Below are 15,617 nucleotides of genomic sequence, written 5' to 3'. Positions count from 1 at the left end.
TCTTGGGAAAAGGATGGGACGTACTAAGACGAATGTTTCTCATGCGGATGATGAGTGTTGCGGCGGGGCCTACTGAGGTCATTTTGACAGGTTCATCGGCGATGGTGCGCCTCGCAGTGTACCTAAGCGTATGCTTTTTGTGGCGCTGCTACTCTGCATTGTCCCTGGAATTAAAGCTTCTGAAGTGCTGTTGAGTGGCTGCTGGTGCTCGGTCCTGGAGGCACGACCCTCCCCAACGGAATTGCGGTGCCTCCCATGTACAATTTTTTCGTTCCACCTAACGGTGTTTTTTTTAATTGTCTTATGCGGCATGGTTTCAGCATATCGCCGCTTCGCGCGTCTGCGCTCCGCTTCCGCGCGTACAACTCTCTTTGCTGCTGTGACGAACTGCCCCGTTCGCTATGGAAAGTGAGAATGAGGCAAAACGCCGGCATGACCAAATTGCGGGCGTGTCTGACCATCCTCTGATTCTCAACACTGGAACCGTGAATAGAGTCGATCACCTTTTCTCCATGACGCTGTGTCACTGATGTTATCAACTGCGTGCCCTAGCTGTGTGCATTGGTACCTGTCTCTGTTGGCGCGGTTGTGTGAGTGTGTGTGGTCGAAGCTGGTGTGAAGCCAGCCCCTCGGGTCACATGGCGGTGTAGAAAGATGCTTCCTCCCTTTTGTTGTTGTTTTCAGCATGTGTTCACTAAGATGGAACTACTTGAAGCCCATCGCAACATAACCTGCGACGAAAGGAGCATCCTTGACAGGCAAACTGCCCTCTTTCTCGAAAATGGATCTGTTTTTTTTCTCTTTTCCTTCGCCTTTCGCGTCATGATACTCTGTGCACTGCTCACCTTGAGGAGTCGAATGATTCGAAGAAGTGCTTGCGTGCTCTCTTTCTCTCTCTCTTGTACCCACTCGCTTCGATGACCCACCACGGCACAGGCCCTTTGGGCGTGGAAAAAGAAGGGGGCAGGCAATTTGACTGCTCGTGCGTTCTGTTGCCCGACGATGTGTTGCAATGAACCGAGCTCTCGTTAATCACTTCACCACCGCTAGAGGTGTCGAGGGCTAGAGCGAATAGTAGATGGGCGGTACACCTTTCCACGGAAGCAGAAAACCTGACAGCTGGGAGGCGCCGCCCACCATGTAATGGCGTGTGTCATGCACGTTCGTTGGCATCGTCAGCGCTCGCCAACAATTCCTTTGATTTCTGTTTTTGCCTCTGCTACCCGCTATACTCGCGCATCACGAACGAGCGGCTCCACCCCAACCCCAACACACACACACACACACACGCACCCTTTCTAAAGGTGACGGTACACGCGAGAGCCAGCAGCAGCTTATGCGATGCCGTCGAGCAAGGGCCCCTCGACAGAGGCAAACATGCCGCCGACGCCATCCGACAGCAATGCGGCCACCTCCAGCTCGACCGTGTCGACAGTGGAGGCGAATTTGAATCTGCCAAAGGACTGCTTTCTGTTCCCGAAGCAGAACGACGCTTTCCAGATCCCGTATTTTCTCTCGAGCTCAGACGAGGTGGACAAGATCCGGCCCCCCGCTGTCGTGAAAACGTGGAAGGAGCGCTATGGAGAGCTCAAAGAAGCACAGCAGAAAAGGCTCCATGAGCTCACGAAGATGGTCAGTGCTGCCCCGTGGTACGAGGAGAACAAGTTTGACAATTGGCTCTGTCTCCGCTACCTGACTGCTCGTAGCTTCGACGTCAGTGAGGCGTTTTCGATGTTGGAAAAGACCGTCAAGTGGTGGAAGGAAACGGGGTCGGAGACGTGGCAGTGTGACACCTGCTTGGGGAACCCGAATCAGCACATGGGCCAGTTCATCGGCTGGGACAAGGAACACCGCCCCGTCATGTTCATGTCGATGCGCTGGGGCCCGGACCGCAAGAATCCGCTGCGGCACATGGTATGCTCTTTCAACCACTTGATTCGCATGATGCCTGTGGGGGTCGAGAAGTGGGTCTGTGTGACCGACTTTGAAACGTACTCGCACCTGCACGACTGCAAGCCATCCGCCAGTGTTAGCGTCATCCGAGTGATTCAGGACCACTACCCGGAGCGGCTGGGCAAAATGGTGTGCATCAACCCGCCGAAGCTTTTCTCCGTGCTGTGGAAACTTATCCTTCCAGTCATCGACTCCGTCACCCGTACCAAGTTAGAGTTTCTGTGGACGGAGGCGCAACCGAGCGTCTGTGAGGCGTTCCCGAGTTTATTCCCACCGCACCTCAGTGAGTACCTCAGCGACTCCTACGACCGGAGCAAGTACAACATGGCCGCCAAGCCGCTCGTATGGCGTCCACGACCCGAGGGGTACCCCAAGAACTTTGAGGAGCGCAAGCAGCAGCTCAAGGCCATCAAGGAGAAGGAGAAGAGGGACAAGGAGGATGTGAAGAAGGCGGCATACGACGCTAAAAAGCGGCATCTGGAGGAGAAGCGCTGTCGGCAGTAGCCGAAGGTGCGGCGAAAGTGAAAGGCTACTGAGGTTACCGTTACGACCAGGAGCACGGCAGTGCATACAGATGGGGCTGGCCTTGCTCTTTCAGGCACCAGCAAGCGCCAATGCTAGTGCTCCGGCTGCTGGGCGGAGAAACCACAATCACATGCGATAAGGTGTAGAGACAGAGCGGGGAAGGGGGAGGGTTAGCTTCAGAAGAAGGCACCCGCCATTCATAGGGCGCACGGACGACGCGCTACCTGGAATGCCGTTTCGCCTTCCTGCATCCCTTTCTTTTGCCACACCTTTCATCTCGCCTCCTGTGCTTTTGTGCGGCGCTCATCGGCCCTATCCCCTCCTCCTCTTCCTCTTCGTGTCGCTGACTTGTACGATTTTGGCTGCCGTATAATCTTCTCCTGACCCTCACCCCGCTCTCTCCGCTGCCTCACCTTCGTCTCGCGGGGTCTTTCTGTTGTATTCCAGGCCGAAGCGTGTGAGTTGCGCTGCCGCCGGCAACTGCGCGCCTGTGCTCACGGTGCCTTATATGCGTGGCAGCATGCGCATAGAGAGGGAGAAAGGTAAGGCTCAGCGGCGACTGCGCTGCCGATGGCCCTCCACCTCATACTTGTATTCTTCGTCTCGTGCGGTGCCCATGTGCTCGCTGTCGCTTTGTGACTGCTGTTTGTGTTTTATGTGGGCGTTCTTGCAAGAGAGAAGCGGCGGTCAGGGTAATAAGGGTGGTGGTTTCGTCGCGAAGCAGTGCACTGAGTGGGCGAGGGTGTGAAGCTGAGGCTTATCCGCTTCTCCTCTCCACACGTGTGTGTGTTCGCACCCCATCCCCTGATAGAAGCATGTGTAAGACTAAAGAGCGAAACTTCCACGCACCCTTGCGGCTTAGCTTCGTTTGCTTTCCCTTTCCTTCCCAGTTGCTGCATTCTTTGCTCCACGTTTCTGTTCGTCTGCGTAGATGACTCTCTTTCTGAGCACCTCTTGCTTCACACGTGTGTGGCACCGCTCCAGTGCTTACGTGCCTGTGCGTGGGTGCGGGCGCGTGAGAGCACGTGTGAGGAAAGATGCGGGTAGATGAAGAGGCCGAGGAGATGGAGGGAAAGCGTTGAGGAAAGGGCAGCAAAAGACAGAGGACAGAAATTTAAAGCAATGGTACCCACGAGGGTGACAACTTTTCGAAGCTTATCATAAACAGCTCATGTCGAAGGTCACCCATTGTGTAGACTATGCCACGGTGAATATGCCGGCATGCGGCTCAACGAGCAACCATGACGGAAGCCGTGGAGGATCTCCCGTGCAGCGCCGAACTGATTCATCGCTTCTCCTCTTCGACCTGCTGGCACGTCCCTCTTCTGTCGGTGTGACGCGTATGAACGTTTCTCATCCTCACTCCGTTACGCGGCTCACCCTTGCCGCGACCTATTCCGTCGTTCCCGCCTTCCGTCCTCACGCCATCGCCGTGAAGACGAGTTGGTGGTGTGGTCAAGAAGGAAAACTTGCTGGCACTGTTGCCTCTTGCGCGGTTCTCGTGGCCGTCTTGGCATGCAAACAACCAAGAAAAAACGGCGCACCCCACTCTCTGGTCCCCATGTCCTACTACATCGACGCCCGCCGCGACGATGAGCGCTTCACCGCGCGGCTGCAGGAGGTGAACAAGGAGCTGGACGGGCTTCTTTTCAAGACGTCACGCGCGCGGCACGAGCTTGGCCGCACGGCTGCAGAGGTGCGCATGGGGGTGCCCTTGCACTTTTATCCGCGCAATGCTTCGGGCCGGGCCGACCTCTTCCCCTCGACTTCGGCCGATGCGCCACTCGGGCAGCCACAGGTGCGAGATGGCCTTGCCCAAAGCGTGGAGCCTGCTGAGCTTTCCCCATGGGTACGCGCACATCTTTCGAGCCTCGTCGCCCCCCTCGTCGAAGCCCAGATGCAGCAGCAGTTGCTAAGTCTGCGCGGCAGTATGGAAGAAGTCCGCGTCCGTCAAGGTAAAGTTGAGAAGGCCGCAAGGGACGGGATGGAGCAGGCAGACGTGCATAGAGCAGACATCTGCAGTGCCTTTGCGGCCGCGCAGGAAGCGTCGAAACGTGACATGGAGGCGCACCAGAACGCTGTGCAGCGCCAAATCTCGGCGTATAGTGAAGAGTTGCAGCGTCTGCGAGAGGACGTACTTGCTGTGAAGCGTCAGCGCGTCATCATGGACGATCGCCAGGAACAGCAAGTTCGCGAGGCTCTTCGTCGGCAGCAGACGCACATGCAGGAGGTGCTCGAAACTCTGGAGCACGATCTGCGGCGGTGGCAGCAGATGACGAGTCGATCAGTACACAAGGAGATGCAGGAGCTGCAGGCGCAGCTTCGCACACTCGAGAACCATGTCGAGCAGATACAGGAAAAGCTTAGGAGTACATCAGACATAGCAGCCAACTGCATGGAAGAGGTGAGGCGGTTGATGGAGGATGCGGTGGGCCGCAGCAGCGAAGTCCGCGTCTGCCGGCGTGATGTGAATAGGCTCGAGATGCTTATACAGTGCTCCTCTCTGCAGACAGCGATGCTCACCGTTGAGGCAGGTAGTAGTGACGACAAGCAGAGCGGCACGGCTCCAAATGCCACCCTCGTCGTTAATGGACTCATCCAAGAGGTGGCTCGTCTTTCAGATTCCCTGCACGCCATGGCGGGCCGCGTCGATTGCCTTGACCGTCACCTCCGACAGCTGGAGGTGGCAGTGGCGCGCGGCACTTCGGCTAGCTGTGGACAAAGCACCCATCACGGCAGCATGCGAGGCGTAGACGAGGAGAGCTTGTACGGTCGTAGTTTTGCCTCGACGTGTCGTCCACGCTACAGCCACCTTTGGAACGCTACAGGAGTGCGCGGGCACCGTGCCTCCGCCGGCTTCGCCGGTGCACCATCGCCCTCGGCGTATAATGACAGTGTCAATGCAACGCCGATACGAAGCGGCGCTGCTGAAGAAAAGGTCAGTGCAACGGGTGTCGCTTTCGGCTCCGCAACGCAGCCGGTCAAAGTGAGGTGTGTACCGGTAGAGGGACATCCTGCTCCTGCTTGCCCTGCCGTGTCACTGCCCCGCACACATCCCATATCTGCCTCCTCGACGTCCACGATGTATCATATACCGACACCCCAGCTTGGTTGCAGCATGCGCTTCGAGGATGACGCCGGTGATTTCAATACAATGCCGGTGCCGGTGGGCGCTGCGCGCTCGGCTACTGGCGTGGAGGATGGCGGGGCGATCTTGTGCAGTGGAGCGGCTGGAGCCGATGTGCGGGTGCCGCCGCAGGACTGCGTCCCGCCACGTGTCCTCCCACCCCATGTTGCGGAAGAGAGCGTCACTCAGTCTCGCAGGGTGGCCAAGCCGACGGCGGCAAATTCTGCTGCGCGCGTGATACCTCTCCCAGACAGAGTCGCGGACCCGTCGCCAATTGTAAGGGAAGACGCGGTGCACTCACTGGCCCGTCCGCGCGGTGCTTCTCTTTGCTGTGCATCCTCCACACTCTCGGCAGCCGGCGCGAAGGCGAGGCACCTGGCCAAAGGCTTCTCCTCTGCTGCAGAGAGTGAGGCAGCGGCGGTGGCCGAGGAAGGCGCTTCGCTGAGGCAGGGCGTCGTCGATCACGAAGAAAGACCGGCCGTGGCGACGCCGGGCTCACCAGTGGATTCGTACGTGAGCGACACACCCGCCGCGCATTCCAACGATTCGAATATGACCGCTGCGAGTGCGCTCAAAGAAGGTGCTCGGGACGCAGCCCAGTACACACCAGCCAAGGCCAGCGACTCAGAGAGCGAGCGTGACAATCAAGTGATCGCCCGCTTCGCCCTCGATTAGCTCATTTGTCTTTAAGGGTTGGGCGGTGAGCGAACGGGAATGGGGAAGTGGAGACACGCCAGAGAGAGAGACCCGAGGCACAAGTCTTGCGCGCTTCCGCCCTGAGGCTCTCTCGTTGTGGCAGACCTCGCTGCGAGCGTAAACGCACACGCGCACGCGAAGGCAGGCACGTCGTGCCCTCTGCATCTCCGACCGTCTACGTCTGGCCCGAAGGCAATGCGCTTCTCGGGCTCTGCGAGATGGACGGTACGGCGTGTACATCTCGAGCTGAGTGCCGCATCCCTTTTGCCTTTTTTCCACCTTTTTTGTTTTTCTTCGCTCACCTTCACGGGCAACTCTCATACCATTTTTATCTTGTTAGACTAGAGACTCACTGGCAGTGCTGCAGTGCATCACCACAGCTTTTTCTTTGCCAACGCAACGCCCCCCCTACCACCACCACCACTACCACCTCACTCACTCCCTCCTTCCACGCGCTCTTTACACTTCTTGGCCGACTTCTTGTTTGCTATTCCGTCCCGGCCTTTTCCTGTATACAAAGGGCACAAAGAGAAAGAAGAAGAAGCGGAGTGGTGGTCCTGTGAGAGCCGATTTCTCTCTCTCGCTCTCTGGTAAGCCATCACCACCTGCGGCTGCTGCGACCGCGGCAACGCGTCCATGATGAGGAATAGAGCCGTGAGCTCAAAGGAAGAGAGCTCATCTTCGGGCGGAGAAGCGGCGCTGTTGCGCTCGTCTCTTTTCTCCCCTTTCTCACTCTTCTGCGCCTCCGTGCAGCGTCGCGCGCTCGCTTCTGCGCGGACCTTTCGTCGACGGCGATGTTCTCATCTACGCTCTGTTGTCCTCTCCTTATCACTGCCGCGAACTTCTGAGTAGTGCAAAAGAATAGTGCAGCAGTGCACAGCAGCTCTGCCGGCTCTCACAAACACGCAGACGCACACACCAGGGTCGTTCACCCCTCCTCCTCGTCGGCGAGGTGCTATCGGCTAAAGACCTACAAAACACGCGTGCAGATGCCCTCTGACGCTGTGGAGGCAACTTCCTCCGTGGCGGAGGGTGGGACAAAGCCGCTGGTCGCGAAGGCCACCGCTGTTTCGTTTGTGCGCGAAACGCGCAGCATTAAGATTCCACATCACCGCTTTCCTCCACTCAAGAAAGTGTGGATGGAGGTGTACACACCGATCGTGGAGCAGTGCAAGCTTGAAATCCGCATGAACCTCAAGACCCGCTGCGTGGACCTCCGCACGTCACCTACTACATCCACTGCCGAGGGCGATCAGAGCGTCGCCGCCGGCAAAGTGATGCTGCAGAAGGCAGAGGACTTTGTAAAAGCCGTCATTGCTGGCTTTGACGTGCGTGACGCGGTGGCACTGCTGCGTATGGACGACGTCTACATTGAAGGATTTGAAATCAAGGACGTGCGTGCGAATCTGCAGGGCGACAACTTATCTCGCTGCATCGGCCGAATCAGCGGCTCACATGGAAAGACGAAGTACACAATCGAAAACGTCACCCGCACCCGCATTGTGCTCGCCGACACGAAGATCTGGATCATGGGCACGACACAGAACATTCGAGTGGCGAGGGATGCCATTTGCGATTTGATCCGTGGCAGCCCTGCGGCGAAAGTGTACACGCGCATTCGTGCTGTCATGAACCGTGTCAATAACGCATTCTAGTCCGAGGTGTATAGGCTACGTGGTACGTCTGGTGGCGACGGAGATGAAGTGGAGAAACCGACGGGGCACAGCAGTGGAGAGGCTTCGGCTCGTGTGCGCTACCCCTCCTCCTTTCGATGCTTCCTCTCTCCGTGCCCCTGTCTCCGCAGTTTGAGTGATGCCGCTGCGCTCCTCTGCAGCGACGTCTTCGTGTCGTTTGTTAGTGTGCCTCTCTAGGGGTAGGCCCTCCGCTTATATAAGTCATCGTGTAACGCGATTGGTGCCCATGTGAGCATGCGCGTTACTAACTGCGTATGCGAGAAGTAATATTCCTGAAGCAGCAACAAAGATGCAAAGGAGAGGGTAGAAGAGGTGATGGGGAACGCACAATATATCGTGCGCACGATCACGTGGTGGGGCCAAAGAAGCTGCGATGGCGGGGTGTGGCTCGCTTCTTTGGAGCAGTGCTGCGTTCTGGCATGTGGAAACGTAGCACAAGGAGGTAAGTTTCCTCCCGCAGCGTCATCTTCCCACACGCTACATGACTCTTGTCTCCACAGGCCCTTTCTTTTCTGCTCGCCTTGTTGTTTTCTCTCCCTGTGTGCGCGCTTTTGTGTGAATGGGGGCTCTCTCCTGCATTGAATTCGAGCGTCCCCATGGTGTGCGTAGCAAGACATTAACGCCACCGACCCCTGTAAACGCACCTTCAGATAGAGGCGCGCGCACACACACACCAACTCTTTCGTTCCCTCCCCGCCTAGCGCCCTTGCCGAATGCCTGTCAAGGCTGGGAGTGCCCCGAGGGTGACAGAGGCTAATGCGAAAGTTTGCGCTCCTGGAGCGACGAGTACACGGATGGACGCCGCAACCGCTGCGTATGTACGAAAGCACCATCTTGGCTTGATAACGCGCTCAGTCGCGCAAGTTCTCTGCAGCATGGAGGGGGATGAGCTGCGCCGCCTGTGGCATTCCAAGACAGGTGAGTCTGCCCTACCCGAAGCAATGACTGCATTGGTAGATATCACCCTCCCCCTTCAGGTGCTGCTGTCATCCTTCGTGAGCTTGCCCTCGTCTGCCAGCCTGGGGGGGATGAGCAAGAGCAGCTTAAAGGCGACCTCTTCCCTACCCCTGGCACAGGACGCTGCGCAAGAGGAAGGTTTGACTGTGGCGGCATCGACGTCGGCTGCCTTAGACATGAGCGATTGCTTCTGGCCCGTAAACGCGGCCTTCGCCAACAAGGAGGATGCTGTGAAGGCGGATGTATGCCACTGTTTAGCGCTGCATTGCGATCGCTTTCTCACTGGACGTGGCCTTGTCAAGTCCTTTGGGGGGCGCCTCCGCTGGGCTCATGTAGCGCCAGACAGCGACGGCGGCAACGAGCGCCTCGGTGTTGCCCTCGTCCTCGATGTCTTTCGGTGCTGGCAGCAGGTGGTGATACCACTGCTACAGCGGCTCAGCGGCTCCGCATCGAAAGGTGCGGCTGCCGGCAGCACCAACGCTGACGACTTGTTCGACTTCTTGGTGAAGAGATCCCCTGCGGTGGCGACGCCGAGCTCCACGGCGGTGGGACTCGTGCGTGAGGAGGCTGCCTACTGGTGCTTTGCGCTCCTTCGTGGATATTGCCAAGACTTTCCAGAGAGTGTGTGGGCCTCCGTACTGCGCGCTGCACAGGATGCGGCCGTGCAGCAGTGTGACAACAGTGCAGGAGACCTTCCGCCACTAACTGGCGAAGCACTCCTCCTTCGCAGCTTCATTGCCCACCTCTCGCGCTCGGAAAGTGGCGCTGCCTGCGTCACGCCCGCCGCCGCGCAGGCGCAGCCACTTTGCGACGGCATCATCGCCTCTCATATGTCTGCCGCCGTAGCCGCAGCACGAACTCGTGGTGAATCGTGCGCCTGGGCTGAGGTTGAGCTTTTGCAGCAAGCATCTGCAGATACGACGGCATTGGTCCCGTCTATGTCAGCGCTGCTGTGTGCCGACACGTATTGGGCTATGCTGCTGGAGCCTTACGCTGCCATGCTCGCCCAGTACTCCATGTGATACGAACGCTTAGAGGCCAGCGCGCACCGGTGAGCTCGAGAACGGGTTGATGGCGTACCACACGCAGGAAAAAAGGCAAGGGCATACCTGCTCCACGAAGCACATTGGAGAAACGACCACCACAGAATGACAGGAACGGTGGTGCGTCCACTGAGACAGCGCTCGCGATGTCTTGGTCATCGGCGCTCTTCGAGGACAACAAAAAAGAGAGAGCTCTGCTTGTTTTTTTTCATTTTCATATCTACACGAGAAGTGAAGTGGCTGCCGCGCTTTCCTCTGTGAAGGCGAGGAAGGCGTGGCTGATTGCCTACTCGCCTCCCTCGCCACAACCCCTGCTCATCGCAGACGTCGATCACTTTCTCGCACGTGCTCATCCTTTCCGCTCTCTATCGACGTTCATCCTTCCAACTCTGCTCCCTCGCTTCTGCTTCCATTCTGTGCAACGACTGTTACTGCGTACTTGCGTCATCCACGTACACCGAATACCACTACACACGCACTCGTACACACATGTGCGTCTCCTGTACTACTTGGTCAACACGCATCGCCTGCCTTTGGTGCCTATCCGCCCAAGTAAAGAAAGAACACCACCATCAGAGGAAAAAAGTGCTGAGCTCACTCTCACTTTGGTTTCCTACAGCGAAACATTTTCGCGCGCCACCCCTCTGCCCCTCCACTTCTCACTCTCCTGTCGCTTAGCACACACACACACACACACACCTCCCGGCATACCCCTCTCTCCCCTATTACGTCGTTCTCTTGAACGATTGCCGAACAGAGGTGTGTCTGGTAGCGCTGTTAGCCTTTTCGCGCGCATCATCTCTCTCCGTCCGCGTGCCTGTGTACGTGCAGAGTGTGCGTACGTGAACGACTTGTTGCCCTCGTCACCCTTCCCACGCACACATCGGTGTGCTGCCCCCCCTCCGCCCTTCTTTCTTCTCACGCGCCCAGCATCCCACAGAGAGAAAAGAGAGGGGAGACACCAAAAGACACGCAGAAGCTGTCAAGTACACTGGCGAAGGGATTAGGCGCACACATACACGCATAAACATCATTCGTTTGCGCGCCTTACACGTTGCACGAAAGAAGAACAAAATAGGGAAGAGAGTAGAGGGGATAGGAATGGGGAGACGGGGTGCGCGCCGGGGCCTCACTATTTTTTTTCCACCAACTTCCCTTCCGCGATCTTTGTCGCACGCATTCCTTGCCCTTCGCATTCTTTGCGTTCGTCTCATTTGCCTTGCGGCGCTTAACTTCTGAAGGAAGGTGAAGGGGCGTTAAGGCTGCTTGTTTCGTGACGGCGTGCTAAGGTGGTGGTGTGATATTTTTTTCGTTACTCTCTTCGTGTCACGCTGCTTTCCCTCGTCTTGGTGTGGCTTTCACTCCTCCCGTGTGCTCTTCGTCACCAGCGAGGCATACCCCTCTATTTGTCTGTCTTCTTTTTTGCCTTTGAAGCACTCCCGCGTCTTTGTCTCGTTGGTGGCGCTTCTATCGCTGCTATTGCTGCTGCTGTGGGCCCACAACTTATCGGCCCCAAACGAATCAGGGCGCTGTGGCGACGAGAAATCGGCGAACTCAAACGGAAGCAACGCCACTTAGTCACGTTTCTCCCCTCTTCTCCCCCTTTCCCTCTGTTTTGTACTTTCCTTCTCGGTTACGCATCCGCCCAACACTTGTACTGCCCCTTCCTCCAGCAGCAAGATACGTGGTGCGTTTCAGCGTTCTGTCACGCACTCTGACGGTCGCAATCATAACCCCCCTTCTCTCCCCCTTGCTGGTGTATACTGCGTGCGCCTTCATGTAGAGTTCTTTATAACTGCCTATTCATCTCTCTTCGACCAACCCTACGATTGCGTCTTTTTTCTTCCTTCTCTTCAAGCCCTCTGCCCACCTTACCCATAGCGCTCGATCCCCTCGGCCCCCTTCTCGCTCTTCAGAAGCTGACTCGGTCTCTATGCGCGTGCGTGTGTGTCTGCGTATTTGCTCTTGTTTTGGTACATACCTCTCCCCCTTCTTCTGCTCGCGCGTCTTCGAGCCAACCCCGCCATCACTCTTCTCCACCTTACCTCTCACCTCCTCCCCACAGGCTTTCCCTAACCTTCAACTTTTTGCTCACACGTACTCTGTTATTCTTTTCTTGCGTATTTTCTCGTATTCTTATTGCCCGTGGCACCATTGTTTTTTGTGTGTCCACTTCCACTCGCTTTTGTGTGCTTCTCCTCCTCTCTGTTGCATTGCGCTCCCTTCTTTTCGCTCTTTGTCTGGGCAAGCGAAGTATCGGTGCTCTCTTTTCGCGTTTTCTCGTGTGTGTAGTGGCGCTCTTCCTTTTTTGCTGCCTTCTGTCGTGTGCCCGAGTCTCGCTGCCCCGACTACACCTCCTCCTTTCCCTCCTGCCGTTGTTTTACGAAAACTTCTTGGCCCTTCCCTCCCCCCACCCACACACGCCGTCCTCGTGCGTGTCTGCGTATGCCTCAGTGGCGAAGGCGGTGCAATGGACTGAGAAAGAGATTGGAGATCCAGCCAGTAGATTTTGAGCCCTCTCCTATCTGCGCCTGCGTGCGTGTGTCCGTCCGTTTGTGTGCTTGTGTGTGTGTGTGTGTGTTAGCCAGAGTGCAACGCTGTTCCTCGTGTTCAGCCGGTTCTGTTGTAGGTGCAACGCAGAGGCCCCTTACAAAAGAGGGCTGGTGCAGTTGAAAGCACATCCCTTCTATCCGTCTCCCCACCCCCTTTTCCCTCTTCGTTTTTTTTTCGCTTTTCGAGTTCGCTGCCGTTTCTTTTGGTATTCTCCTGTCGAGATTCTTCTTTTTTCCCGTTGCGTTGCTCCCTTCCCTGCATGTATTTATTTCAGTGTGCGTTGGCTACTTCTCTGACTCTCCGCTCCGCCGCACCTTTGACTGTTCTCGCCTTACGTGTATGCTCCTTTCCTCCTCTTTAGGGCTTTTCTTCCTTCTCTCTGACTCTCTCTCATTTTCCTTCGTTTCTTTGTTCCTGAGATCAGTCGTGACGGTTTTCTCAATTCGTTCCCTTCTGTCTTTTTTTCTTCGTTCTGTGTGTGTGTGTGTGTCGTTTTGGGAGTGTGGGGGCGTCTGCTCATATATATATATATATATATATTTGCGCCTCCTTGACTTAGTCGTCTCGCTCTCTCAGCCCTCTGTTTTTTCCCTCCACCGTTTCATATTCGCCCCTGCCACCTCTCTCCGCGCGTTTTGCTCGAGAGTGTGATCGCGCGCACTTACGTGTAGCCTTGCCTGAGGCCTTACCCCCCCCCCCGTCACGGTCTTTGCCCTGGGCGACGGCATAGGGAGAGGAAAGGTGAGGCGGAAAATAAAAAAAACAACGAAAAGGCCGAAAAAAGGGGGATCTCTACACCAGTGTAAAAAGTAAAGCGCAAAAAGAAAACAGTCTGTGAACGCATACTCACCCAAAGTGCAGCACAGTGCTTCTTTCTTTCTCCTTGTCTCATTTTCTCAATTCGTATTCTTTTTTTTGTGTGGTGGTGGTGGTGTGTGTGTTGTTGGCATCTTTGTGCTCTGTGGGGGGAGGAAAGGGTGGCAGGCTTTGCTTCTTGCCTATTCTTTTGAGCGTACCGTCGTTTTTTTTCTCTGGAGACCCTCCGACCTCTCTCCTCCGCTCCGGGGCGCTGAGCTCTATTGCACTCAGAATCTCGCTTATCTTTACGTCTTTTGAGTAACACGAAAAGGGATTTTAGTCTGCACGAGGGTACGCCAACAGGACAAAGTGCAACAGAAGCAGACGAACAGGTAAAGACCCCAGCAACCTCCCTGAGAGGATAAAAGGCCGTTCGCTTTCTTTGTGTTGTGTGGGCGTGATATCCTGTGTCCTCTCCTCGAACACCTGTTCTCCGTCGAAGCAACGGAGAAAGCGATCAGCTCTCTTTTTGTCCGCTACTCTGCTACTGTTCAGGGTGCTTGCAGGATAGAACTCATCCTTCACATGCCTGCATGTTCGTCCATCGCCGTAACTGGTCCGTGCCGGCCTTGCGAGTGTGCTGCCGTGCTCGCCATGCCAGTGCGACCGCCGCTGACGCGGTCCGCGGTCCTGGGAGACACCGGAAGCGCATTTGCCTCAGTAAACGTGCGTTCGCTGCTCGAGGTCGCAGCGCCTCTGCCCGGTTGCGCGCTGCGGCGCGCCTGCCCCTATCGTTGCGCCTCACAGGATGGTCTTTTACCGCACCAGGGCAAGGACGCCGACAGTGCCTACATCATCAATAGCACCATTGACTCGTCGATGAGCAGCGCTGCCTCCTTGGCGCCCCCCGGCGAACGCAGTTGCAGCCCGCTGGGCTCCTCTGCAGCCGACCGCCGCAGCTCGCTGCTGGTGCTGCCGCCCGCACGAGGGGCGGTGTCGGTGGGAAGTCACCTCCCCGACAGCGCGCCGTCAAGGAAGGCAATCGCTGAAACTCTGGCGTCGCTTCTGCCATCGTCGGCGGCGAAAGTTAAAGCGGTCAGCGAAAGTGTGAGCGTCCTCCTAAGTGCGCAGTCCGCAATCGTCGCCGCTGAGTTATCGTCTGTGCCATTTCCAGCGCCCTACCTCCCACGCGGTCCCTCCTATCCTCTGCGGCGTGGCCGCCGAAGCGGCAGCAAGAGCAAGCTCTCCATCTTCGCGCCGCCGCACGCCCCGACTCTTTACGCAACAGAGGAAGAGCTCCCCGTCTGCGTCGACCCGGAAGGGGTGCGGTGCTGCCCCTTGCTTGATCCTCAATGTGAGGAGGGCGTCTTGTCGGATGGCCAGATCAACTTGTCTCCGTTCCTCAACTGGAAGTTTGTGCCCTATCTATCCCCCCAAGCAGAAGGCCAAGCCAGGCCGACGGTGGTGCTCGACATGGACGAAACGCTGCTGCACACATCAGTCGTGCCCATGGATGATGCGGATGCTGAGGTGGACGTGCCCTGCCCGCCCGACGACGCCCGAGGCGCAGCAGCTTCAAAAACTTCGACAGGCTACACCCTTTTCGTGAAATACCGCCCACACCTGAGAGAGTTTCTTTTGTTCTGTGTGCAGCACTTTGAAGTGGTCATTTTCACCGCCAGCAAAGCCTTTTACGCCCACGCGGTTCTGCGGAAGTTGCAGGAAGACTTCCCCGACATTGCCTTTCGCCTCAACAGCAATGCCAGTGGCAATGCTTCAGCGTCGCAGCGCGTAGGTGACAAGACACATGCCATTGAAGTTCTGAACCGCGATCATTGCACGCCGACCAACGTCGGCTACACGAAGGACTTGCACCTGATCGGCCGGGACCTACGACGGACCATCCTGGTGGACAACAATAAGGTGTGCGGCATTTTTCAACCGTACAACACCGTTCATGTAAAAGACTTTGCGCGCCGGCGGTCCGCGTTGAGGGCAGCGCCGCAGCATCAGATGCGAGAGATGCAGCTACGTTACGTTAGGAGAGCGATTCCGGCGTCATCCGTGACTATGGCGGAGGACGCGGCCGCTTCTCCTAGTCTCCGCGCTTCGGAGGACGACAATTGTGCGCACCTTTGGGAGGATCCAGAGGATGCCGTGCTCCTCCGCTTGTGCGCTGCTGGAGGCCTTCTTCATCGCCTGTCGCAGTGCGAGAACGTGCCCTCATTCATGCAGCGCACCGTGCGCTTCAACCGTGCTGCATCGGGATGA

General features: G+C 56.9%; 5 protein-coding genes across 5 annotated transcripts; all 5 read left to right on the top strand.

Moving 5' to 3' along the window:
* Nucleotides 1-1,341: 1,341 nt before the first annotated feature.
* Nucleotides 1,342-2,457, top strand: LSCM1_01116 (uncharacterized protein; the record flags this gene model as incomplete). The annotated part of the gene is made up of 1 exon (XM_067318742.1): nt 1,342-2,457. The coding sequence occupies one exon, from the start codon at nt 1,342-1,344 to the stop codon at nt 2,455-2,457; it is 1,116 nt and encodes a 371-aa protein (XP_067174847.1).
* A 1,582-nt stretch (nt 2,458-4,039) lies between these two features.
* Nucleotides 4,040-6,280, top strand: LSCM1_01115 (uncharacterized protein; the record flags this gene model as incomplete). The annotated part of the gene is made up of 1 exon (XM_067318741.1): nt 4,040-6,280. One exon carries the CDS (start codon nt 4,040-4,042, stop codon nt 6,278-6,280), a length of 2,241 nt encoding a protein of 746 aa, XP_067174846.1.
* A 1,010-nt stretch (nt 6,281-7,290) lies between these two features.
* Nucleotides 7,291-7,956, top strand: LSCM1_01114 (uncharacterized protein; the record flags this gene model as incomplete). Its single annotated transcript, XM_067318740.1, has 1 exon — nt 7,291-7,956. The coding sequence occupies one exon, from the start codon at nt 7,291-7,293 to the stop codon at nt 7,954-7,956; it is 666 nt and encodes a 221-aa protein (XP_067174845.1).
* A 752-nt stretch (nt 7,957-8,708) lies between these two features.
* On the top strand, nt 8,709-9,974 carry LSCM1_01113 (uncharacterized protein; the record flags this gene model as incomplete). The annotated part of the gene is made up of 1 exon (XM_067318739.1): nt 8,709-9,974. One exon carries the CDS (start codon nt 8,709-8,711, stop codon nt 9,972-9,974), a length of 1,266 nt encoding a protein of 421 aa, XP_067174844.1.
* Nucleotides 9,975-13,931: 3,957 nt separating this feature from the next.
* LSCM1_01112 (uncharacterized protein) lies at nt 13,932-15,617 on the top strand (the record flags this gene model as incomplete). Its single annotated transcript, XM_067318738.1, has 1 exon — nt 13,932-15,617. One exon carries the CDS (start codon nt 13,932-13,934, stop codon nt 15,615-15,617), a length of 1,686 nt encoding a protein of 561 aa, XP_067174843.1.

This window comes from Leishmania martiniquensis, chromosome 35 (genome assembly GCF_017916325.1).
Source record: "Leishmania martiniquensis isolate LSCM1 chromosome 35, whole genome shotgun sequence".
NCBI lineage: Eukaryota > Euglenozoa > Kinetoplastea > Trypanosomatida > Trypanosomatidae > Leishmania > Leishmania martiniquensis.
The sequence above is the reverse complement of the archived record's forward strand: the minus strand, read 5'-3'. Positions and strand labels throughout refer to the sequence as shown.